Below are 26,414 nucleotides of genomic sequence, written 5' to 3'. Positions count from 1 at the left end.
CAGCTGGTCTACCCGGGCGAATGGTCTTTCCACCTAGAAGTGTTCCTCCAACTTTGTCACCGTTTGGGAACTCCGGACGTGGATCTCTTTGCGTCGCGCCTCAACCGCAGGCTCCCGTACTACGTTGCGCGGTCCAGGGACTCTCAGGCTCTCGCTGTCGATGCCCTAGTTCTTCCTTGGTCTCAGTTCGACCTTCTGTATCTCCCCCCCCCCCCCCATTCTTCTCCTTCCCCGAGTGCTCAAGCGCCTCAAGGCAGCCCGAGTTCCGGCGATCCTGGTGGCTCCGGATTGGCCCCACAGGGCCGTGGTACGCGGATTTGGTGTTTCTGATCGCCGACGTCCCATGGCGACTTCCTCCGCGCCACGATCTCCTTTCCCAGGGCCCTCTGTTCCACCCGAATTTACCTCAGCTTCGTTTGACGGCATGGCTGTTGAGACCGTGGTCCTGAAGTCCCGTGGTCTCTCGGACTCTGTCATCCGGACGATGCTTCACGCTCGCAAGCCCCAGTCGGCCCGCATTTACTATCGGACCTGGAGAGCGTATTTTGCCTGGTGCGAATCTGGTCGTTTTCGCCCTCTCAGTTTCTCTGTCCCTAACATTCCGGCTTTCCTTCAGGCCGGATTTGATAAGGGTCTTCGCCTGGCTTCTCTCAGGGGGCAGATCTCGGCCGTCTCGGTCCTCTTCCAGCGTCCTGTGGCCTCCCAGGCCCAGGTTAGGACTTTTCTCCAGGGTGTTGCTCGCCGAGCCCCTCCCTTTCGCTTTCCGGTGGAGCCGTGGGACCTGAATCTCTCGTCCTGGACGCCCTTCAGTCATCGCCCTTCGAGCCCTTGGCAGAGATCTCTCTGTCGTTTGTCTCGTTTAAGGTGGCCTTCCTCGTGGCTGTCACCTCCATCCGCCGGGTTTTCGAACTTGCGGCGCTTTCTTGCCGTTCGCCTTTCCTGGTGTTTCATCAGGACAAGGTGGTATTGCGTCCTGTTTCCTCCTTTCTCCCGAAGGTGGTTTCCTCGTTTCATATTAATGAGGAGATTGTCCTTCCTTCTGCCCCAATCCTTCTCACTCTCGGGAGAAATCCCTCCATTGCCTGGATGTGGTTCGGGCTCTTCGCCTGTATCTTCGCCTCACTGAACCCTTCCGTCGTTCGGACTCTCTTTTTGTGGTCCCGGCGGGCCCTCGTAAAGGTTTGCCTGCCTCCAAGGCCACCATTTTCTCGCTGGGTTCGGTCGGCCGTCAAGGAGGCCTATGTCGCGAAGGGGCGGGCTCCCCCTTCCAGGTTGACCGCACATTCGACTAGGGCGGTTGGGGCTTCTTGGGCGATGCGTCATCAGGCATCAGCTTTCCAGGTCTGCCGTGCCGCCACCTGGGCGTCGGTTCATACTTTTTCTAAGTTCTACCATATTCATTCCTTGGCTTCTGCTGATGCCAGTCTGGGACGAAAGCTTCTGCAAGCGGCTGTACTTTAGATTGGTTGCATGGTGCTTTTTTCTTGTTTCCCTCCCTCTGGGACTGCTTTGGGACATCCCATGGTGCTGTGTCCCCCAATGCCATGCACGAGAAAATTGGATTTCTCGCCCATATTCCTTGGGGGACACAGGAAACCATGGGTATAGCTCTGCTCCCTAGGAGGCGTGACACTAAGCGAAAGATGTAAGCCCCTCCTCCATCAGCTATACCCTTCAGCCTGGAGAAGAGACTGCCAGTTTTTGCTTAGTGTCCAAGGAGGCAAGACACCCCCTGCTTATGCAGGGTTGTTTTCCTATGATTTTTTATTTTTACGTTATTTGTTGTTTTTTAATTCGGTTTTTTTCTACCTACAGGGACAACAGAGGCGCATTAGACCCCTCTGTTTCTCCCGGGGTTGAGTTGCGCCAGTGCCGGTAATTCCGCACTGCCGCCTCCCCCACAGAAGACAAGGTGGACCAGGGCAGCCTCGCTCCCCTGCGTCCCGCCAGCTCAGGGTCGCCCGCACGCCAAGTCCCTCCCCCGGCTTCCTGCCACTGCGGTGCCAGGAGCTGAAGGGGCGACCCCCGCTGGATGGACTGAGGGCGAAGACAGCGTATGGTGAGAGTGGCTGCTCCAGCCTCCCCTTCCTCCCTCCCACCGCTGCTACCAACATGGCCACTGCAACCCCCCCCACCCCCCCCCCCCCCCCCCCCCATATCGGGACGTTACCGGGCTTAGTTGGAGGGCAGTTTATCTGGGCAAGTCCTAGAACGCTGCCTTACAGGGGACGGCTGCAGACAAGCAAGCCGTCTGCTACATCCAGGCGCGGCGGGAGCCGTTTTTCATGGCATGAACGGCGCCATTTCATGGCCGGCACTTCAACATCCTTGGGGGTTAAAATCATTTTGCCGCGCGCGCGCGCGGCTCTGCTTCGGCTTCAGCGCGGCAGAGGGGGGGCGGAGCTTCCTTACACATTCAGCTCCGTGCCGCTGCGCTCCGCTACTTCCGGGTTAATCTCTCTGCCGTGCGATCCTGAAGCCATTCAGCTCCGTGCTGCTGCCTCTCCTCCACAGCCTCCTCAGTCTGTTCCCCTTACAGCTGCCGCTTGTATCATCCGGGTCTGGTAGGACTGTTAACCCCCTCCGTGCCACAGTACTGTTGCTTGGTTCTCACTTTAAGTGCAACATCTTTCCACCATGTCAGACCCTTCTGCAGCCGCCAAGCCATGGTACCATGCCTGTACTGCTTGTAGGGAACCCTTTCCCCGGGGGCAGTCTGATCCGCACTGTCCTGCATGCTGAGCTCCACCGCAGCCTCAGTCGCCCGCTGTGTCGCTCCCTGCTTCCTCTGACTGGGCTAGATCCCTGTCCCAGGCCGTGGAAAGCCTCACTCATGTCGTGGGCCGCCTAATAGACAGGCCACCTACCCCGCAGGACGCCACTCTGACTGTCGCGCCCTCCGGGTCCACTGCTTCTGCCGCTGCAGCGGGTTCACCCTCTCCTAGTGACCCCTCCCGAGCTAGGCACTCTCAGAAGCGTATTAGAGTAGAGCGAGCCTCCTCCTCTGAGGCCTCACTCTCTCCGCCACGCGTGCGCACCCAGACGGGCCTCTCCTCTCCAAAGGATTCGCTCTCTGAAGGTGAATTGGCGGTTTCAGATTTGGAAATGGACTCGGCCCTGCCGTCCAAGCTAGCCTCAGCGATGGGCCAACTCATCTCTGATATTCGTGACACCTTTAAGGTGCAGGATGACCCCCCTAGCTCGGACGCAGCTAGCGTCTCCTTTATCAGACCCAGGCAGGCCTCAAAAGTCTTTCCAATCCACTCTGATTTCTCCTCCGTGGTGTCTAAGGCTTGGGCTTGCCCGGACGCCCGTTTTGTCAACCCAAAGAAGCTGGACATTTGCTATCCTTTTCCAGCCGATGTCGTGGCCACCTGGTCTTCCCCACCCAAGGTGGACCCCCCTGTGGCTCGGCTGTCAAAGAACACGGCCATCCCTGTTCCCGACGGGTCCTCTCTTCAGTCAGCGGAGGACCGTCGCATGGAGACCCTTTCCAAGGGCATTTTTGCTGCCTCCGGTTCTGCTCTCAGACCGGTTTTTGCCTCTGCTTGGGCAGGGAAAGCAATCTCTGCTTGGGGTGCACAGCTGGAACAGGAGTTGGACTCGGACGTCCCCATCCAGGACCTACGTTCCTTGGCCCAGCTTATTATTCGGGCCGGGAATTTTGTCTGTGAGGCCTCCCTTGATGCGGGAGCCCTTATTGCACGCTCCTCCGCCCTGGCAGTTGCCGTCAGGAGGGAGCTCTGGCTGAAGGTCTGGAAAGCGGACGCTGCCTCCAAACGTTCCTTGGCGGGGCTACCGTTTGCGGGTTCCCGCCTTTTCGGGGTCCGCTTAGACGAACTTATTTCAGAGGCCACGGGTGGTAAAAGCACCCATCTTCCTCAACCCCAAGCCAGGGGCGCCCCCCGCGGACGCCCTGGTGCGTCTCGTTTTCGGTCCTCCCGCAGGGCCTCTGGGGCTCCCACCACAGCTGCCGCTTCGGCTCCTCCCCAGGACAAGCGTAGGAAGCCGTTTTTTCGGGCGCAGCCATCCTGGCGCAAGCCGCAGGCTGCCCGCACACCCGCAGCAAAACAGTCCTCTGCCTGAAGGCGCGCCCCCACCCACCCGGGTGGGGGGCCGGCTCCTCCTTTTCAAGGACGTCTGGATGGCTCACGTCTCCGACGCCTGGGCCCTCGAAATTGTGTCCTCCGGATACAAAATCGAATTTGCATCCTTCCCTCCGGATCGGTTCTTTCGCTCCCGCCCGCCGCGGGACCCGAAAGGCGCGGCTGCATTCTCCGCGGCCGTTCAAGCCTTACTGGACAGGGGGGTGATTACCCCCGTTCCTCCAGAGGAAAGATTCCAAGGGTTCTACTCGAACATCTTTGTAGTTCCCAAGAAGGGAGGTTCGGTGCGGCCCATTTTGGACCTCAAAAAGCTCAACCGTTTTCTCCTCCTTCGACGGTTTCGGATGGAGTCCCTCCACTCCGCGGTGGCTTCCCTGGAGCAGGGAGATTTCATGTCTTCCATCGATATACAGGATGCCTACCTCCATGTTCCGGTAGCCCGGTGTCACCATCGCTTCCTTCGATTCGCCGTGGGGGACCTCCACTTCCAATTTGTCGCCCTTCCCTTTGGGCTGGCAACAGCCCCCCGGGTGTTCACCAAGGTCCTGGCCCCGGTTTTAGCCTTACTCCGTTCCAGGGGTGTTTTTCTGCTACCGTACTTGGACGATATCCTCATCAAGGCTCCGTCCCTTTCTCAAGCGGTTGCCAGCGTGGATCTCACTCTAGAGACTCTGGCGAGGTTCGGTTGGGTCATCAACTTCCCCAAGTCCTCCCTTCCCCCCTCCAGACAACTCGTCTTCCTGGGAATGCTTTTAGACACGGGAGCGGCGGAGGTACGTCTTCCCTCGGAAAAACGTCTGACCCTCCGTGGGGCGGTTCGGGGTCTCCTTCTCCACCGTCGACCGTCCTTCCGCTTCTGCATGCGGGTATTGGGGCAGATGGTTGCCTGCTTCGAGGCGATCCCATTTGCGCAGTTTCACTCCCGCCCTCTCCAGCGGGCGATCCTCTCCTTCTGGGACAAATCACCGCAGTCTCTGGATCATCCCTTCCATCTTTCGCCTCCGGTGCGGTCATCTCTCCGCTGGTGGTTACAGTCCCCTCTTCTGGGAAGGTCCTTTCTGCCACTCAACTGGTTGGTGGTTACAACCGATGCCAGTCTCTCGGGCTGGGGAGGCGTGTTTCCTCCCCGATCCGTCCAGGGCATTTGGTCTCCATCGGAGTCCAAACTCTCGATCAATGTCCTGGAACTGAGAGCGGCCCTTCTGTCTCTACGACACTGGACTCATCTGCTGAAGGGTCATCCAGTTCGTGTACAATCAGACAACGCCACGGCTGTGGCGTACATAAACCACCAGGGGGGCACTCGCAGCGCTGCTGCGATGCGGGAGGTCTCCAGCATTCTCCGTTGGGCGGAAGCCCACGTCCCGGCCCTATCTGCAATTTTTATTCCAGGGGTGGACAATTGGGCGGCGGACTTCCTCAGTCGCACCACCGTCGACCCCGGCGAGTGGTCTCTTCACCCGGAGGTATTCGAGGCCATTTGCCTTCGTTGGGGCATACCGGACGTGGACCTCATGGCCTCAAAATTCAATCACAAGGTCCCCGCCTATCTGTCCAGGGCCAGGGATCCGGGAGCTTGCGGAGCCGACGCCCTCGTTCTTCCTTGGCGAGGCTTCGCGCGCCCATACATATTCCCTCCCATCTCTCTCCTGCCCAAGGTCCTTCGGAAGATCGCGGCGGAAGGCGTCTCGTGATTCTGGTCGCTCCGGACTGGCCCCGCCGGTCTTGGTATGCCGACCTCATGCTGCTCCTGGCAGACGCGCCCTGGCCGCTGCCCGCCAGGGAAGATCTTCTCTCTCAGGGACCGATCTTCCACCCGCGTTTAGGGTCCCTACGTTTGACGGCGTGGTTGTTGAGACCACCGTCCTGACACGTAGGGGTTTTTCTGCGGACGTCGTCCGCACCATGATCCGCGCCCGTAAGCCGTCCTCTTCTAGGATCTATTATAGGACCTGGAGGACCTTTTTGGGGTTCTGTGCCGATCTGGGGATTCCTCCGCTCCGCTTTTCTCTCCCCACCGTTTTGTCCTTCCTGCAGAGCGGACTGGCCCAAGGTCTAGGCCTTAGTTCTTTGAAGGGTCAGGTATCTGCGCTGTCCATTTTGTTTCAGCGCCCACTGGCCCCCCTTGGTCCTGTCAAGACCTTCCTTCAGGGCGTGGCTCACGCGGTTCCCCCGTATCGCCCTCCGGTACCGCCCTGGGACCTGAACCTGGTTCTCTCAGCGCTCCAGGCTTCTCCTTTCGAGCCTCTGCGGACGGTTTCCTTGCGACTTCTGTCCTGCAAGGTTATTTTCCTTGTAGCCATCACCTCTCTTCGGAGGGTGTCCGAATTGGCTGCACTCTCCTGTCTGGAACCTTTCCTAGTGTTCCACCAGGACAAGGTGGTTCTTCGTCCGGTCCCTTCCTTCCTTCCTAAGGTGGTCTCCGCCTTTCATCTGAACGAGGACATCGTTCTCCCCTCTTTGTGTCCTTCCCCTTCCCATCCGCGGGAGAGGAAGCTTCATCGCCTGGACGTTGTCAGGGCGCTCAAGATTTACCTGGAAGTAACCAGCTCTTTCAGGCATACTGACTCGCTCTTTGTGGTCCCGGAAGGGTCGCGCAGAGGGATGGCGGCATCCAAAGTTGCTGTCGCCCGTTTTGTCAAGATGGCTGTTACTGAGGCTTATCTCGCCAAGGGCAGGGTTCCTCCTCTTGGTGTTACCGCTCACTCCACTAGAGCGGTCGGGGCTTCCTGGGCTCAGAGAAATCGGGCTTCTTCGGAGCAGATTTGCAAGGCGGCCACTTGGTCCTCCTTGCACACCTTCACCAAGTTCTACAGGGTGCATACTCATGCGTCGGCTGACGCTGCTTTGGGCCGTCTGGTGTTGCAGGCGGCAGTTGATTGATGCCTCTGGTGTTGGTCTAGTTTGTTCTGGTCCCTCCCTTCTGGGACTGCTCTGGAACGTCCCATGGTTTCCTGTGTCCCCCAAGGAATATGGGCGAGAAAAGGAGACTTTTGTATTACTTACCAGTAAAGTCTCTTTCTCGCTCTTCCTTGGGGGACACAGCACCCGCCCTTCATTGGGTTACAGTTGTGGTTCCGGCTTGGTTGCCCCCGTTGGGGCTCGACAGTTCTTTTTCCGGTTGGTGGTTATCTTTCACTACTTGGACACGCAACTGGCAGTCTCTTCTCCAGGCTGAAGGGTATAGCTGATGGAGGAGGGGCTTACAGCTTTCGCTTAGTGTCACGCCTCCTAGGGAGCAGAGCTATACCCATGGTTTCCTGTGTCCCCCAAGGAAGAGCGAGAAAGAGACTTTACTGGTAAGTAATACAAAAGTCTCCTTTTTTTTGTACTCGCCGTAAAATCCTTTTCTCGTAGTAGGCATTGGGGGACACGGATCAGTTTCTTCTTGTTTGAAGTTCCGGCTTTTGCCTGGTTTGGTAGTCGGGTTTCTCCCGTTGAAGACTTGTTGGCTTTTCAGTTTTTGTTTCAGGTGTGGCGTTCCTACTGCTTTTGTACCGACTGATCTCTCTCTGCTCTGGCAGAGGGGTATAGCCCATCTGGGTGGAGCCAATACTTTTTTTTGTTTCTAGTGTCAGCCTCCTAGTGGCAGCTGGGCATATACCCATGGTGCTGTGTCCCCCAATGCCTACTACGAGAAAAGGATTTTACGGTGAGTACAAAGTTGAGTTTCACCTGTATTAGTGTCCTATCCTGACACAAGGTCTTGCAGTCTTATTGGATGTGATTAATAGGCGTCTGGGGATAAGTGCAAACTATTGATTGCGGCGTGGTTATTTTGAACTATGAATAGTTGATGGTATACTTTGCTTATGTGATGTCAGTGTGGCCTTTACCATATCAGAGTCTTGAGGGTAAGTAAATGTACACGGTCATGATTTATGTGCGGAGAATCCGCGCTGAAACCTGCAGGTGTTCGCAGGGAAATCCATGTGGACAATCCACATCAATTGGTGAGGATTTTCCTCTCCCCGTTGAAGTGGATTGAGAAAATCCGGTCAAGAAAAATAAAATTACATTCTGCATATTTTTAAATCTGCAATGCAGGTCAAATTCTGCACAGAAAAAATAAGCATCGTGTACATGAGAATTTGAAATTCTCATAGAATGCACTGTGCATTTAGCCTTCCTGCCTATATGTATGTTTTTAAAAATTACAAAATAAAGCTTTTTTTATGGGGATATTAAAGGCTCTGTTTGATCTGAAATATTTATAGGTGATTGGGGCTGTTCCCAGTTAATGGTTCAATATATAATGGGAAGGCACAGTTCATAAATGGGAGATAGAGACCGGCGGACATTGTGAATAGCGCATTTGCCAAGCTGTGCAACAGGACTGGCTAGTGTATTATTGTTTAATCAGTATGATCTGTTGTCTTATTCTGGGAAAGCTGGGTGGAAACAGCTGTATAGAGTGTAAGTCTAACAGGGGATGATGCAAGGACATAGATTTACTGTTTCGCTGTTTTATACACTAAATGTCGAGTTGGTATTATGTGAAGTACATGGTAACTTGCTATTTTTCAGGTCTGCAGTACCACAAACGGACAGAGCATTTTGACGAGAAGCCATTCTCCTGTGAGGAGTGCGGTGCCAAGTTTGCAGCAAACTCGACTTTGAAGAATCATCAGCGCCTGCACACAGGAGAGCGCCCCTTTGTCTGCAAACACTGTCACATGACTTTCACGCAGGCTGCCGCTCTCTCCTACCACACAAAAAAGAAGCATTCTGAAGGTATGGTACTGTTAGTAGATACACATGGAACATGTTCTGTGTGACCGCTGCACTGTTCCCTGCAGTTACCCTGATGTGCCACAAGGTGGTGCCCATGCTTATGATTAACCCCTCTCCGACCAGTGCAGTAATAGTACGGTGCTACGGGAAGTGACTTCCCGACCAGCGCCGTAGTATTAAGGCGCGCTGACCGAGCGGGTGCAGGAGCTGCGTCCGCCCGATCAGCTGCAGGGGACCGGCTGTTCCCGTTAGCCGGACCCCTGCTGTATGCGCTGGCATCAGTGAAAACACTGATGCCGGCGCATTAACCCTCACTATGCTGCGGTCATCGCTGACCTCGGGGTGTGTGGGGGAGGGAGCTCCCTCCCCATCCCCATCTGGTCCCCGTGCATCTGGGACCTGATGGCTGGGACAGCAGCCCGATGCCTTCCTTAGGCATCCTGGCTGCCTTCCCTGTTAGCCTGTGAGATCCAGCCCCCTGGATCTCACAGGCGGGAAGCTGTAAGTGTATTAGTGTGTAATACACTTACAGCCAATGCATTAGAATGCAGGGATCAGACCCCTAAAAGTTGAAAGTAAGAAAGTTAAAATAAAGTTTTGCATAATAAAAAAAAAATATGTTTCAAGTAAAAAAAAAAAAAGAAAGCGTTCTTTTCCCATAATTAAGTAATAAAAAAAATTGTAAAAAAAAATAAAAAGTATACATATTGGGTATTGCCGCGTCCGGATCGACCGGCTCTATAAAAATATCACATGATCCACCCTGTCAGGTGAATGCAGTAAAAAAAAATGCACAAAAGAAACTGTGCCAAAACAGCAATTTTTTGGTCACCTTCCCTCACAAAAAAGCGTGATACCAAGTGATCAAAAAGGCGTAACCCCAAAATGGTACGAATCAGTCATCTCATCCCGCAAAAAATGAGATGCTACCTAAGACAATCGTCCAAAAAATAAAAAAAAATAGGGCAGTCGGAAAATGGCAACACACAAACAAGATTTAATTCTGTTAAAAAATGCATTTACTGTGGGGTATCGCCATGTCCGTAACTACCTGCTCTATAAAAATATCACATTATATGCCCCTTTAGGTGAATACTGTATTACTGTAAAAAAATATATATTTTTAAAATCTACGCAAAACAGTTTTTTGTTTTTTTTACCTTGCCTCACAAAAAGTGTAATATCAAGCGATCAAAAAGTCTTATGTATCCTAAAATGGTACCAATAAAAAGGTCACCTCATCCCGCAAAAAATGAGCCCCCACACAAGACAATCACTCATGAAATAAAAAAAACTATGGCGGCCATAAACCAATCCATCAAAATCTGCGCTGCAAAATCCATATGGCGCTCCTTCCATTCTGAATCCTGCCAGCAGTTTACCACCACATATGGGGTGTTGCTGTATTCAGGAGAAAATGGATAACAAATTTTGGGTGCTTTTTCTACTGTTATCCCTTGTGAAAATGAAAAGTTTGGGGCTAAAGCAACGTTTTATTGGAAGAAATTAAACTTTTCATTTTCAAAGCAAAGTGTTTTCAACTTTCGTAAAACGCTTAGGGGGTCAAAGTGCTCATTACCCCTCTTAATTTATTCTTTGAAGGGTGTAGTTTCCAAAATGGGGTCACTTTTTGAGGGTTTCCACTGTAGGTACCCGTCGGGGTATCTTCAAATGCAAAATGGTGCCTTAAAACTATTCTAGCAAAATCTGCCTCCAAAAACCGTATGGCGCTCCTTTCCTTCTGACCACTGCCACGTGTCCCGACAGCAGTTTACTACCACATATGGGGTATTTCTGTAAATCGGAGTAATATATATTGAGGTTTAGTTTGCTGTTGACCCTTGCTGTGTTACAAGAAAAAAATGATTAACATGAAAAATCTGCATTAAAAATGAAATTCTGAAATTTCGCCTCCATTTTCCTTTAATTCCTGTGGAACACCTAAAGTGTTAACAAACTTTGTGACATCAGTTTTGAATAATTTGAGGGGTGTAGTTTCTAAATTGGGGTCATTTATGGGTGGTTCCAAAACTATTATTTCCTAATAAATGCCACTTACTGAAGTGAGACATCCCCTTTAAGGCATGATGGGATAGCAGACACATGACAAACCAGGAAGTCGGATTCAAGCATGGGGGATAAAGAGAAAATTAGAAATGAGGTCGATCTGAAACACAAAAACTATCCAGGAAGGAATGGGAGCTATAGTAATTGATGAAAATAAACTTTAGAGTGAAAACTAGTTCTGGCACAACCCCTTTCCAGGTGCAAATCAGTATTTTCCTGTATTACATTGTCTGCTCTGTCATTTCCATTTCAGGTAAAATGTATGTGTGCCAGTATTGTGATGCCGTATTTGCACAATCTATCGAGCTGACTAGACACGTAAGGACTCACACTGGAGACAAGCCGTATGTATGTCGAGAATGTGGGAAAGGCTTCAGCCAAGCCAATGGACTTAGTATACACCTGCGGACCTTCCATAGTATGTTGCATTAACTTTGCTCATTCGTTTGTGAACTCGGTTTACTATATATTACATAATAAAGGGTTTATTCCAGTTGTTACAAGTTATCCAATGTCCACAGGAACTACCGTAGAGATGAATGGAGCAGCATAGTGCATGCCCAACTTTCCGCTCTGTTCAGTTTGGGCAGCTCCGAGGGGTATGTGCTCTCTATTCTCACCATTGGGGATAGTCCCAGCAGTATAACCCCCACCGATCTAATAGTTATCCCCTTTCCTGTGAATAGGGCAGGGATCAGCAACCTTTGGTACACCAGCATGCAAACTTTCTTGGTTCTAATAACTCCTATGGGAGTGAAAGGAGGCTTCTGGGAGTTGTAGTTTCAAAACAGCTGGAGGTTGCAAATCCCTGGAATAGGGGATAACGTGCTACAGCTGAAATACCCGTTTAACCCCATACTCTTCCCCCCCCCCCCCCATTATTTTGCACCCCTACTTTATATGGTTGAGTAATGTTTTAATCATTGCTAAAATCTTCCTAAATGGTCTTCATGTCATGTTTTATAAAACTTTTCTCTAAGCATAGTAATATATAGACTGCCACATATATTGACGTTTCTTTATATTTTCAGACATTGAAGATCCATACGACTGTCAGAAGTGCAGAATGAGTTTTCCGACATTAGAAGAGCACAGACAGCACATTCAAGTAGTACATTCCAAGGAATACCATCCCTGTCCTTCCTGCGAGAAGATTTTTAGCGCCCCTTCTCTACTAGAGCGCCACATAGTAACTCATGTGGGAGGAAAGCCTTACAACTGTGAGATCTGTGACAAAGCATACCAGGTCAGTAAACTCCAGACTTTTACCAAATACCTGTGACTGGTAACCAGGTGCTTTTGTGTGATGTGGTTGTCTAATTCTCCACAGCAATTGTCTGGCCTATGGTATCACAACCGCACTCATCATCCAGACCTGTTTGCTGCTCAGAATCATCGTTCTTCCAAGTTCTCTTCTGCTCAGTGCAGTTCCTGCGAACAGGTCTTTTCCAGCTCATCTACTCTTCAGAAGCACACAAAGTTAGAACATCCTGGTGAGTGCGTGAATTGTAAGAAAATGTTTATAGATTGTAACCTGGCCGCCAGCAATGTGACCCGAGCCTAACTGAGACCACCTCGGTCTGCACCCCGTTCATTGCCCACCGCAATGAAAACTTTTGGTTATGCTTTATAGTGTTACATGACAAAGTATGTAGCTACAGCCTTAGCATTGGTCATTAGTGCTTGTAATGTATGTAATACATAAGTAACCATTCAAGTAATACAAACCCTTCTTAGAACATTGTCCTAAAGGAAGAAATTGTTTGCATGTAGGGTTGGGGGGTTGTAGCACTGGGGGTGTTGGAGTACATGTGAGAAATTATTGGGTTGAACACTATGTCCCAAGATGTGAGGTGCAACATCAAACGGATATGTTCCACAGTTCAAATACTATTGAAATAACACTGCATGCTCTTTGGTTTGATGCGGGTAAAATATATTTTTTATTGCAAATCCTCCATATGATCTATTGTAATGTCAAGAGAACATTGGCTCTAGGAACACGTGGCTTATTATTCTGACCTTGGTCGCAGGAGGAGGAAGCTGGAGAGATGAAGGAATCCCCGTGGAACAGCGAGCTGGCGCTGCGGGGAGAAGCGCATGTCATGCTGCGGTGTGCCAAGCATGACATGCGCTTCTCCCTGCAGCGCCACCTCGCTGTTTCATGGGGATACCTCCCATGCCGCACCACAGCATTCAACTGTCTTTGAAGACGACCATACAGTTGAATGTCGGGAGGCCCTCTCGGGTACCCCTTCAACGTACTGCAAGTTGAGAATCACTAGGGTAAAGGATCTATCCGCAGTCCTGTGTGGTGTAGTAGAAAAGATCTGTCACCGCTCCTGACAAGTCAATTTGATGAAGGCTCATTCATCGGGTGATTTTATCTTTTATGCAGTACATTAAATCGTCTTTTATGTGCTGTGCTGTGTAAACCGCGATCTGCTGCCCAGAAAGCATTAATGAGGACTAGCGATGACTCTTCCCTTTACAGTGGAGGTGATTGCTGCATGAATGCAGCTCCTATCTCCACTGATGAGCAGGCAGTTATCAGGAAGCAATGGTTCCTTCCCGATAATTGTCAGTTTGGTCGACGCGTGTAAAGGCGTAAATGTAAGGTCTGTGTTTGTCCATTTCAGACAATAAGATTTATGAATGTGAGAAATGTAAGCAGACTTACCAATCACCGGCAGCATTACAAGTGCATATAAAGTGCAAGCACTCAGGTAAGTGTGGTTACAGAACATTAACCGTTTAACACTGGCTTCAGGTCCAAACAGTGAATAGTGATCATCAGGCACCATTATAATAGTGGCACCTTGTCCAAGTAATACTTCAGTGTTAAGAAGTGATAATATATCTATGATGTCATTTCAACATTATTTTATAGGCGCCAGAAGGTAACATTGTGTACCTAGCGGTCTCTCTAATAATAAACAGTAATTTCTCGCTCGTATCATTGGGGCACACAGGACCGTGGGTATAGCTGCTTGATGCCACTAGGAGGTGACACTAGGCTGAAAAGTGATAACTTTTCCCCTGCCGGCTACACCCTCCCCAGCCAGGAGAGAGCATATCAGTTTTTAGCTTAGTGTCATAGGAGGCAGACCTCCCTGCATATTGCAGGGCGGCTTTTTATTTAATTTTCTTTATTTTTCCCTTTTTTCTTTCTCCTTAGGATGGGAATCAGAGTCGCCTTGCGCCTCTGTTTTCCCTGGGTGCATAGCCGGTGTCTGATTCCCTCACTGACTATCCTCCCCCTAAGAAGCCAATGTGGACCAGGGCAGCCTTGCTCCCCTGCTTCCCCCCAGCCTAAGGGTCACCCATGTCTCCAAGCCCTCTGTTCCAGCCTTCTGCCACCTAGGTGCCAGTGGCTGAAGGGGTGACCCTGCTGGTTCTGCCGGATGGAAGAGGACGTGGACAGCATCGTATGGCTGAGTATACCTTCCGCCTCATCCACTCCCCGCCCCGTAAAGGACCAGGGTACACTCTCTGGCGCAGTACTCTTTATCAATACTTCCCGGACCAGGTTATGTTTATTTTACATGGACCAACCGACATGCTGAGCGGTCGGCCGAGGCTCAAATTTAGGGCTATGTGTTACCTCCCTCTGAGAGGAATGGGCGGTGCTTCGCTTCCCGCCACCACAGCGGGTGGTTCCTTCCCTTCTTCCCGCGCTTCTGTTGCTGCAGCCGCGTCTCAGGGGGAGAACAGGACCTGGGTAGCCTCTGTTTGCTGGTAGGACGTTTCTTTACTCCCTCCCCAGCCTTGAGTCGGTCATTTAGGCTAATTCAGCCATGTCTCAACCCACCAATGACCCCCGCCTGCCTATTGTTACGCACTTTGCATGTACTTTATGCAATCTGAAATTCCCTCGCGGTCAGTCGGACCCTGTATGCTCCGCATGCTCTCACTCTGGGGTAACACTGCCCCTCCAGCCTATGCAACCGCATGACCGCTCTGATTCTGTGGAACCGGGCTGGGCGGTGGAGGACCTCGCTAAAATATCCCAATCCACCCTATCCCTCATGGGTCGCTTGGTTGATAAGTCCCCACCAGAGCAGTCCTCACTTTCCTTGGGCGAACCCCTTAGGAGCAAGTCGTCTCAAAAGCAGACCAGAGCAGGACGCCATTCCTCCTCTGACGTCTCTGCTTCCCCACCCCCCTGGAGTCACGCTCGTACATACGCTCTATTCCTGGAGAAGTCCTGTCCGAAGGGGAGATTAGTGATTCTCTATCTGATATGGATTCGGAATCATCCTCCAAGATTGCTTCCATGGTGGATAGCCTAGTAATGGCAGTCCGGGACACCTTTTAGGTGCAAGATGACCGTCCCTCTACTAGCCAGGGAGTGTCTTTCCTCCATTCCAGACAAACTCCAAAAGTGTTTTCCTTACATGACGACTTTTCTGTGGTCATTGCCAAGGCCTGGGACCACCCATATCGTCGCTTTGCCCCCACCTAAGCGACTTGATTTACTATATCCCTTCCCGGCTGAGTCCGTGACTAAATGGGTTTTCACCTCCCAAAGTGGATCCTCCGGTTGCAAGTCTGGCCAAAAATACCGCCATTCCGGTAGCCGACGGCTCCTCCCTCCAGGATCCAGTAGACCGTTGGATGGAGACTGTGTCTAAGTCCCTGTTTGCAACAAGAGGCTCAGCTCTGCGTCCCATTTTCGCCTTCACTTGGGTAGCTAAGGCGGTCTCTGAATGGGCGCTCCGTTTGCATCAGGGTCTGGCGACGGACTTCCCACTAGCGGAGCTTCAGTCCCAAGCTCTGCAGATTGCTCAGGCAGGGAAGTATCTTTATGAGGCTTCCTTGAACGCGGGTACTTTAGTTGCCCGCTCTTCCGCCCTCGCCATCACCTTGCGGCATGAGCTCTGGCTCAAGGTATGGGCGGCGGATGCCTCATCCAAACGCACCCCTCGCGCTAGGTCCTCGTTTTTACGGGGACATTCCTTTCGCCGCACCTCTGGTACGCGGCCAGCTTCAGGGGTGTCTCCTGCTGCTACCCCACAGGAACAGAAGAAAAGGCCATTATTTAAGTCTCATTTGGCCTGGAGGCTCAATCCTCCCATTCCTTGGCCAACAAACACAGGCCTCTGCATGAAGGTGCGCCCAGACTATCAGGAGATTTGGCGGGCCTACATCTCAGACGCATGGGCACTCGAAGTAGTCACATCAGGTTACAAAAACGAGTTTACCTCCCCTCCCCCGGAGAGCTTCTTCCGGTCCAAAGTACCCAAGGAGGCAAAAAGGGCCACCGCCTTGTTCCAGGCAATTCATTCCCTCCTAGTTCAGGGAGTGATCTCCCTGGTCCCTCGGACAGAACAATTTACAGGGTTTTATTCTAACCTGTTTGTGGTTCCGAAGAAATAGGGTTCTGTCCGGCCAATTTTGGACCTCAAATTGGTGAACCGGTTCAACACTTCCTTTGCTCCATCATTGCCTCACTAGACCAGGGAGAATTCCTTTCCTCCATAGACATTCAGGACGCATACCTACACGTCCCCATAGCCCCGGCTCACCAGTGCTTTCTCAGTTTCGCTTTAGGGCCCAATGACTCAGTTTGTCGCCCTCCCCTTTGGGCTGGCAACTGCACAGCGAGTCTTCACCAAGATTCTCGCTCCCCTACTTGCCCTGCTCCATTCCTGGGGCATAACCTTGATTCCTTACCTATACGACATTCTGGTCAGGGCAGCAACCTTGGCTCAGAACGAGGCCAGTCTTCGTATCACCTTGGATACCCTCACTCAGTTCGGTTGGCTGGTGAATTTCCAGAAGTCCTCCTTGGCCCCTGCCAGACGACTCGCGTTCCTGGGCATGACCCTGGACACGGAGGAGGCGTTAATCCGCCTCCCTGTGGACAAGCAGCTGGCACTCCAGCGGTCAGTTCGTCTGCTTCTCCATCGCAAATGCCCATCTATCCTTTGCTGTATGCAAGTCTTGGGGGCTATGGTCACTTCCTTCGAGGCGATTCCATTTGCACAATTTCATTCCTGTCCGCTCCAACTGGCGATCTTGACTCGTTGGGACAAATCTCCAGAGTCCCCGGACCGTCACATTGTTCTGCCCACACAGGTGCGTCTAGCTCTCAGGTGGTGGCTCCGCACCCTGACTTTGCAGTCAGGGGAAGTCTTTTCTCCCGGTCTCGTGGACAATCATTACCACTGATGCCAGTCTTCAAGGATGGGGAAGAGTCTTCCCTCCCAGAACGGTCCAGGGCTTATAGTCTCAATCTGAGTCCAAACTGCCAGTCAACATCTTGGAACTCCGGGCCATTCGTCTCTCCCTTCTCCATTGGGCCACTCTTCTGAAGGGCCAACCAATACGGATTCAATCCGGCAATGCCACGGCTGTGGCTTATATCAACCACCAGGGGGGTACCTGCAGCCCGGCATTGATGAGGGAGTCAGCAAAAATCCTGAGGTGGGCGGACTTACATGTCCCTGCTCTTTCAGCAGTGTTCATTCCGGGAGTGGAAAACTGGGCGGCGGATTTCCTCAGCCGGACGACTCTGAACCCGGGGGAATGGTGCACTTGGAGGTGTTCGAACAGCTCTGCCTCAGGTGGGGTCGTTCGGAGGTGGACTTGATGGCGTCCAGGTTCAACTTACAAGTTTCCCACTACCTTCTCTTGCACAAGAGATCCCAAGGCCTGCGCCGCAGACGCTCTGTTAGCGCCGTGGGACGGGGTTCTCTCCAGTGTATGTGTTCCCGTCTCTCCTGCCGTGTGTTGTGCGCAGGATCAAGACTAAGGGCGTCCAGGCAATCCTCATCGCCCTGGACTGTCCCAGTCAGGCGTGGTACTCCTCCTCCGTCGTCCTCCTCCTAGTGGACGCACCGTGGCCCCTTCCACTCAGGGCCGATCTGCTCTCTTTTAAAACTGCCATTTTAAAACAGCGAGGTTTCCCTGATAGGGTTATCCACACCATGATCGGAGCCAGGAAACCAGCCTCATCCAAAATTTACTACAGGACCTATCTGGGCTTCTGTGAGAAACATAATCTCCCTCCACTACGATTCTCTCTTTTCACTGTGATTCTCTCTTTTCTGCAATCTGGTTTAGAATTGGGACTTGCTCTTAGCTCCTTAAAGAGTCAATTGTCGGTGCTGTCCGTTTTGCTTCAGCGCCCTCTGGCTTTGAAATGCCCGGTTAAAACCTTCTGCCAAGGGGTGGCTCACATTGTTCCCCCCCCTATCGGCCCCCTTGCCTTCTTGGGATCTGAACCTCGTGCTGGGTTCACTCCAATCGGATCTATTTGAACTGCTACGGACTGTGTCCCTCCGCTATCTTTCTTGGAAGGTTGCATTCCTGGTGGCTATCACGTCCATCAGGCGTGTCTCAGAGTTGGCAGCGCTTTCCTGTAGGGAACCTTTTTTAATTTTTCATCAGGATAAGGCGGTACTCTGTCCCATTCCTGTCTTTCAACCGAAGATAGTTTCGACCTTCCATGTTAACGAGGACATTGTCCCCCCTTCCTTTTGCCCATCTCCCTCGCATCCTAGGGAGCATTCTCTTCACAAGCTTGACATGGTTCGAGCTCTGCTAATCTATCTGTCAGTCTCTAGCTCTTTCCGCCGCACGGATGCGTTATTCCTGCTTTCTGGCGGTCCTCGTAAGGGATGCGCCGCTACTAAGGTGACGATTGCCAGGTGGATCCGCTTCGCAATCACTGAGGCATACCGTTCCTGGGGCAGGACTACCTTCCCCCTGGAATCACAGCCCACTCAACCAGAGTGGTTGGCGCTTCCTGGGCCCGCTTCCATCATGCATCAGCTGTCCAGTTGTGTAAGGAGGCAACGTGGTCTCTTCCTTACACACGTTCATGAAATTTTACCAGGTGCACTCCCTGGCGTCAGCAGATGCTACCCTGGGCCGTAAAGTCATGCAGGCAGCTGTGTTCTGAACGCCTGCGAGGGCAGTTTTTCCCTCCCGTGGACTGCTTCGGGACATCCCACGGTCCTGTGTCCCTCAATGATACGAGCAAGAAAAGTAGATTTTTGTGGACTCGCCTGTAAAATCTCTTTCTCGCTGAGTTCATTGGGGGACACGGCGCCCACCCATTTTATTTTTTTTCCATTGTTACCACATATGGTGGTTGGTTATCGGTTGGGGTTCAGTTTTTGTTCGTACCTACTGACGTAGGCGGTGTTCTGACTGTGTTGTCAGTTCTTTTCTGCTACTTCTACTGCTTGGGCACAAACTGATAGCTCCTCCTCTGCCGGCTATACCCCCTCCAGCCTGGAGACAGCATAACCCTTTTCGGCCTAGTCTCGCCTCCTAGTGGCAGCAGCAGCTATACCCATTTTACAGGTGAGTCCACAAAAATCTCCTTATTTCTCCTATCACTTTCACTGTATTTCAGTAGTACTGTGGCAGATATCAGAATTTAAAGAGCAGACAAACATTACTTTTTATTATTTGTAGTTCATTTTCTTACCAGTGGCTTTCATTACGAATTATCAGCTCCCTTATGTTCATAACCACAGGATCCGCACTCTCTCTCTCTCTCCAAAATTATACAGCATCTACAATCAGTCTCTCTATGTAAGCCTATTATATGATCAGTGTTCATTTCATAGGCTTTAAGAGAGAGACCGACTTTCGGTCCACGCTGTAGAGTATGTATTATTCGGAGAGTACGAGTCACGTGGGCTAACAAAAAGAACAGTATGGGGCTGATATTTCAAGAAGAAAACCACTGGTTAGTAAATTAACTGCAAGTATGCTTACCAGATGTTCATTACAAACAGACCAAACAATTAAAAAAATATATTTTAAAGGCATTTTCCAAGAGTTTTAAAAACTTGGCACTGGGCAGGGGCTGTATACACTAAAGGAAAACACCGTACCTTTTTGTACTTCTCGCCGATCCGGTGCCATCCTCCATTCCCTGCTGTTCCAACAGAGTGACGTCATGTACATTGTTCATGTGATTGCTGGTAATCCATGGCCTCAGCAGTCACACATAATTCATGCACACATGACCGCTAAGGCAAGTGACTGACAGCAGCACCCATATGAACAAGGTGTCATTGCTCCAGGGACCAGAGCACGGCACTGAAATGGCGGGCCGTATAAAAGGTAAGGGGTTTTGCTTTATTATACAGCCTTCTGTTCTGGGCCACTATATTAGCATTCTAAGAAATCCCATTTGAAACTGTTGTCCTGTCTTCCTTTTTCACCTCCACAGCAGCTCTGGAGCTCAGCATTGAAAGCACAGGCAAGTGTAGCTGTGAGGACATCATTAAAGAGGACCTTTCATCAGAAAAAAAGTGTGTGCAATTCTTATACTATCTTATCGGGCTGCTGCCACTGATGTCCGGACACTTTTTTTTTATTTTTCAAAAGGACCCCCCGTTCACCCGCTGTGCTCCCCGTTTGTTTCGTCGCCTTATATACAAATGAGGCGACTTGGTTATAGTAGGTGTTGATATTTTAGTTCTGCTGGGCGCGGTTATCTTCTTCTCCCTGGCAGCGAGCGCATCCAATCGCAGCGCCCCAATCGCAGCGCCCCTCTCTTAGCCAAAAGGAGCTCAAGTTCTCGCGCTTGGTCCGGATGTCTACAAGCTCAAGTTCTCGTGAGAATCAGACATCCGGACCGAGCGCGAGAACTTGAGCTCCTTCTCCCTGGCTAAGAGCGGGGCGCTGTGATTGGATGCGCTCGCTGCCAGGGAAAAGATAACCGTGCCCAGCAGAACTAAAATGTCAACGCCTACTATAACAAAGTCGCCTTATTTGCATATAAGGCGACGAAACAAACTGGGAGCCCAGCGGGCGAACGGGGGTTCTTTTTAAAAAAAAAAAAAGTGTCCGGACATCAGTGGCAGCAGCCCGATAAGGTAGTATAAGAATTGCACACACTTTTTTCTGATGAAAGGTCCTCTTTAAGCCACTTACCTGTGCATGTTCCCAGTGCTGGGTTTAGCCGCTCTGGCTTATTATAACTGCATAGAACAGCTCCAGGGCTACTGCGCATGCCCTGGAGCTGTCCTGTTGAAACATTATAAGCTGCAGAGTGATGGCTGGTATATATTTACATGCAGGGGTGTAGCTAAAGGCTCATGGGCCCTGGTGCAAGAGTTCATCTTGGGCCCCCTACCCACAATACCCCTTCCTAAGACCACCAGATCCCTGTGCTCCCATGCCCGCCCAACGGCAAAGAGCTAAAATCTCACCAATACACTTTAGATTCTGACCCCCATAACTTTTTATTTTTATGTGTATGGAGCTGTGTCAGGGCTCATATTTTGCGGGCGACCTGTACTTTTCATTGATACCATTTTGGGGCGTGTATGACTTTTTGATCACTTTTTGTTAAATTTTTTGGTGGGAAGTGAAGAGACCAAAAATCGTAGAATCAGCCATTTTAACAGTTTTCTTCCATCTTACCGTTTATATGGGATAAATATTTTTATATTTTAACAGTACAGGTGTTTTTATTTGTTTTTATTTTAAGTTTTAGGAAAGGGGTGAATTGCATTTTTAGATATTTTTTTTAAATCTATTTTGTTCTTTTTTTTAAACTCTTTTTAAGAGTAAATGTGATTCAGTATAGTTCTGCTTTATGCACCTACACACACAGCCCCACTGTACTCATTACATATGCAGTATAGCTCTGCTGCATGCTCCTTACCCACACACAGCTTCACCATACACATTACATATCTAGCTCTGCTCCACGCACATTCTCACACAGCTCTGCTCTACACATTACACATATAGCACTGCTGCATGCACATTCCCACACAGCCGTGCTGTAACATTACACATATAGCCCTGCTGCACAAACATTCACACACAGCTCCACTGTACACGTTATATATACAGCTCTGCTGCAGCCTGCATACATTACCCACACACAGCTCTGAAGTACACATTACACATACAGCTCTGCTGCACACACATTCACACACAGCACCACCGTACACATTACATACACCCAATTGCAGTGCTGACTCCTCCTACACACGTGATCATGACATCATCAAAGGTCCTTTATACTACCAAACGGTCAGGTCCTGTAGCTCTGTAGGGTCTACCATAACATCTGCCTTTCAGGGGTGTGAGGAGGTGAGTGATTACCGACATTCCTCATGTGCTCAGAGTCAGAGGCTCTGCTGGAACAGAGACAGTGCAGTCTCGCTGGCAACCAAACCCGGCGGTCAGCAGCACACAGCTGCTCACTCCTCTTCCTGACCTGAAGCCGTTCCCTGCACAGTGCACACAGGGCTCGCCTCTCAGCCTCCGCTCCGCCCCCTATGTGATTTTAGTTAGCAATTTAGCTGCGGGCCGTGCCGCCCGCAGGTACGGCTTTACTGTGGCTCTCCTGGCTTGAGGGGGCCCCGTGGAGGGCCCGGTTGCAATTGCGACCGCTGTGACCCCTATAGCTACGCCAGTGTTTACATGTAGAGGGAGGGCAGGGAGCCAGAACTTGTAAAGGAGGCACATCCAATAAAGCATTGCCATTGAAATTGCAAAGTGCTGTAATAATACTCCTTTAAGAATACACTGCCAATCTGTATTCTGTGATGTATATGTTTTTAACCTTTCATTATTAGGGACCCAGGCATTCCAGTGTCTTTACTGCAGCGAGTGTTTCCAGTTCCCGGGCGCTCTGCAGCACCACGTATCCACAGACCATTTTAACGAAACTGATAACACATTTGGTTGTGAACTATGTGGGGAGCTCTTCACGTCACAGGCACAGCTCGAGAAACACTATGAAATGGATCATCCTGACATAGTACTGGCGGAAGCACAGGCAGAAAATACTCAAGTTGTGCAGGTAATTTTTTCCCTTGTGTAGTATATGTCATGGGGATCCATTTTCCCAACCCTCAGTGACCCGAGTCTACTACAGTTAAAGGGGTATTTTATGGTGAATGTTCCAGTTGATGGAAATGGACATGTTAGGACTGTCACCCGGTGTTTTGGCCAATTCTGATAGGGCTGCATTCACAAATCTGCTGTTTGTTGTGCTGAATTGTTCCAGAAGAATGTATCACTTATCCACAGGTTAGGTGATAAATGTATGATCGCGGGGGGCCCAACTGCTGAGACACCCATGATCACCAGACTAGAGGACACAAGCCTCTGTTCCTGAGGAGTTTGAATATAGTGAGGCTTTCATGTGCACACTGCAGCTCCACTCAAGATCTGTGGGACTGATGGGGATAGTTAAGTACAACACTTGGCTATCTTCATAAGACTGTTCGCGTGCCTGATCATCCTTGCAATCAAATTTCTCCTTGCTGCTACAATGCAGCAAAGACTAAGGGTCCATTCACACGTCCGCAATTCTGTTCCGCATTTTGCGGATCCGCACTTCCGGTTACGCAATTCCGTTTCCGAAAAAAATAGAACATGTTCTATTCTTGTCCGCAATTGCGGACAAGATTAGGCATTTTCTATTAAGTGCCGGCGATGTGCGGTACGCAAAATGCAGAACGCACATTGCCCGTGTCCGTGTTTTGTGGATCCGCAAAACACACACGGATGGGTGAATGGAGCCTAACAGTGGGCTCGTGACCCCTGTTCTAGTAATCATTGTGGGTCTCAGGCTTTTATGGAGTAACCCCTTCAAATATGGAACTTCCATTAAAAAAAAAAAATAAATGAGTAATTTTATAGAAACATTACAGAGATCTTGGGTGATTTTGTTCCTGATCACTTTCATTTTTGTCTGGACGGTGGCTTACAGGGGGCAAGGGTTAGGTGTGCTGGTCGTCGGTTACAGACACCATTATGGGGGAGAGCTACTGCTGCAGCTAGGTCTCTTTCAGCCAGATGTAGTTCTGATCTGAAGTTTTGTAGAATGAGGGAAAATGACTGATCTCCTGGGTAATACTTTGGCTTTTAATGTAAGGCTACTTTCACACTTGGGTTGTTAATTCCGATAATGAGATCCGTTTTGATTTTGCACATCAGGTGGCATCCATTCGAAAAAAAAAAACGGATCCGTCAATACATTGAAAGTCAATGGGTGAAGTATCCGTTTTTTAGGCTCCTAAAAAAAAAAAAAACAACAACTGAAGAGTCACCATTGACTTACATTGTTTTCAGTGACGGATCAATTTTTTGCCTTTTTGATGACCGGGCACAAAACCGCAGCTTCCAGCGGTTTTGTCTCCGGTCACAAAACAGAATGCTGCCGAAACGGAATAAATCCTGATGCATCCTGAACGGATCTTTTTCCATTCTAAATGGAAACGTTTTTTCCAGTATTGAGATCCTCTGCCGGATGTCAGTACCGGAAAACAACAAGACAAGTGTGAAAGTAGACCGAGTAAGATCAGAGTGGAGGGAGGATAGTGGGAAAAAGGATATTAACAGAAGACTTACAAGGATTTTTTTAAATCTTTTTGTGTGTTCTCTACATTTAATAACCTGGACCAGAGTGTTTGTAATGAAACGTAAGCTCTCACCGTCTGCCTTCTGCCCTCTCTAGGTTATCCAGACCCAGGATCAAGTAGCAGCAGGAGAGCAAGTAATAACCTTAGACGAGTCCCAACTGGCAGGTTCTCAAGTGATTGTGGCATTACCGGACTCCCAAACCAGCCAAGCGGCTGGCACAGAACTAGTGGCCGTCAGCATGGAGGATTTATTTGATGGAACTGTCACACTTATATGTGAAGATGCTGTGCCAGGAGTGACACAGAGAACTCAAAGCTAATGACTTGCCTTCACCAGGACCTTATTTTGGTTATCTATAGATGAATTTCTTTTCACCACTTGGAAGGTTCATGTCATTATTTTATTTCTGTTTTTACACTCCGTTCTTATTTATTTCTTCTCCTCTGTGCACCTCTTGCTGATTAATTAATGTTGACTGACCAGAGTCTGGGCACAACGTCGGGAAGTAGAGCCAGCCCAAAATCATTACAGAAGTTGTATACAGTCTTATGATAATACAGGGAAAGCTGAAGGAACTGTGTTTGAGACTTCTGCTCCTTTTATCTGACCGCAGCCAGTGCTTCAATTGAATCTGCTTTTCCTGCTCTCTTCAGCCCCTACCTAAGTGCTGTCAGCAGTTTAGCATGGTCAAAACTGCTGACAGATTCACTTTAAAGTTCCAAGCATTTATAATTTTCTTTTAAAATGCAGCTCCACTTTCAAAGCTTCTTTTGTTTACAATATTAGCAATTTTACTTGAATTTGAGGCAGAGATTTAGGTAAATTTCTATCTTCCTGGGGTGCATAGGTGATGCTTGATACACTCCTCCTTTGGGTTGTCCTAATTAGGGCATATGGATGTCATAGAGCAAGTCCTTTCCTTGGATTCCAGTTTATATGCTTGAGGGGTGAACTGCTGCAATGACTCTGGATGACTACCTATCACACATTCCTTTACATGGAAACCATGTAGTGCCACATTGTGTGTACACAGTGATTATGGCTGATAGCAGAGCAGGCGTCCAGATGGGAAACCTTAACTCGATTTAATTTTTTTTGGTCCAATATTTTGTGTTGATTATTTTGATATATATCTTTAGGTGTTAAGTCTCTGTTTTTTCCTGATACAGAGTTCAAAATGCCGTGTTTTCCTTCACTAATCCATAGAGTAAAATGTTAGCTGCCTTCAGCAACCACTTGGGGGAGCAGTGCCATATATATATAAAAATTTTTTAGTTGAATTGGTTTTATATAAATCCATATGCAGTAGGGGCTGCAAAAACACAGAATGGTATCTTTTTATTGGGAGTTTCTGACCTGTAAGAAAAGGCTCTTGGATTGCAGTGACCATAAAATGTGCCGTGAAACCCCATTGACTAGCAACATGAAAATGGTATTCAATTTTTAAGGTAAGTATATGCTAAAGTTTTTATTTTTTGTAACATTGGGAACCTTTGCAAATAGCAAGTAAGTTAGGTAAGGGTCATGTATCCCTGGAAGGCTTCATTCACACAACCATTGTTTGGGTCCACATCCAATCCCCATTCTTTATGGATCACACATGGCCGCATTCATTTCACTGGGTGCATAAAAAAACTCAACTCACGGATGTCCTCTGTGTGGCCGTTGCAAAAATTATAGAACACGCACTATTCTAGTCCGTTTGCGGACAAGAATAGGCAGTTCTATTAGGAAAATGCGGCATGCACGCGGCTAGTACCCATATTTTGCAGATCCGTGTTTTGTGGACGACAAAATGCATATGGATTTGGAGCTGTGTATGAAAAAAAAAAATCGGATCTCTGACCCCCTTATTATGGCATTAATTGGTACTGAATTTAAAGGTGTCATCGTGAACAAAGTAGAGACTGCCAAAAACAGTGATAACCCCTTGCAACGAAATGATAAAAGCTGCTATATAGGCACTTCCTTTATATTCTAGAAATTGATTTATATGTACTGTTACTATCGAAACACGGTCTTCAGATGCAGGAGCATTTAGCAGAGATTGAAACTCCCTGTAGTGACCCTTCCTCTTAGGTGAGAGGAAAATAATTTACAGTAATCTGTATGTTATCCTGGTCTGGAGGGGAAGAGTAGTTGGAGGAA

At 49.6% G+C, this 26,414-nt stretch overlaps 1 protein-coding gene across 4 annotated transcripts in view; it reads left to right on the top strand.

Moving 5' to 3' along the window:
• ZBTB40 (zinc finger and BTB domain containing 40) overlaps positions 1–25,511 on the top strand; it is an 80,233-nt gene extending 54,722 nt beyond the window's left edge. For 3 of the 4 annotated variants that reach the window (XM_040428552.1, XM_040428570.1, XM_040428561.1), the window contains exons 12-18: positions 8,634–8,840; positions 11,161–11,325; positions 11,939–12,153; positions 12,238–12,400; positions 13,547–13,633; positions 22,472–22,698; positions 24,361–25,511. In XM_040428552.1, coding sequence (XP_040284486.1) covers positions 8,634–8,840; positions 11,161–11,325; positions 11,939–12,153; positions 12,238–12,400; positions 13,547–13,633; positions 22,472–22,698; positions 24,361–24,585 — 1,289 coding nt within the window. In that variant the 3' untranslated portion in view covers positions 24,586–25,511. The remainder of the gene's footprint in view (positions 1–8,633; positions 8,841–11,160; positions 11,326–11,938; positions 12,154–12,237; positions 12,401–13,546; positions 13,634–22,471; positions 22,699–24,360) is intronic. The other variant, XM_040428577.1, reaches the window with a different exon arrangement.
• Positions 25,512–26,414: the final 903 nt, after the last annotated feature.

This window comes from Bufo bufo, chromosome 1 (genome assembly GCF_905171765.1).
Source record: "Bufo bufo chromosome 1, aBufBuf1.1, whole genome shotgun sequence".
NCBI classification, from domain to species: Eukaryota; Metazoa; Chordata; class Amphibia; order Anura; family Bufonidae; genus Bufo; species Bufo bufo.
The sequence above is the reverse complement of the archived record's forward strand: the minus strand, read 5'-3'. Positions and strand labels throughout refer to the sequence as shown.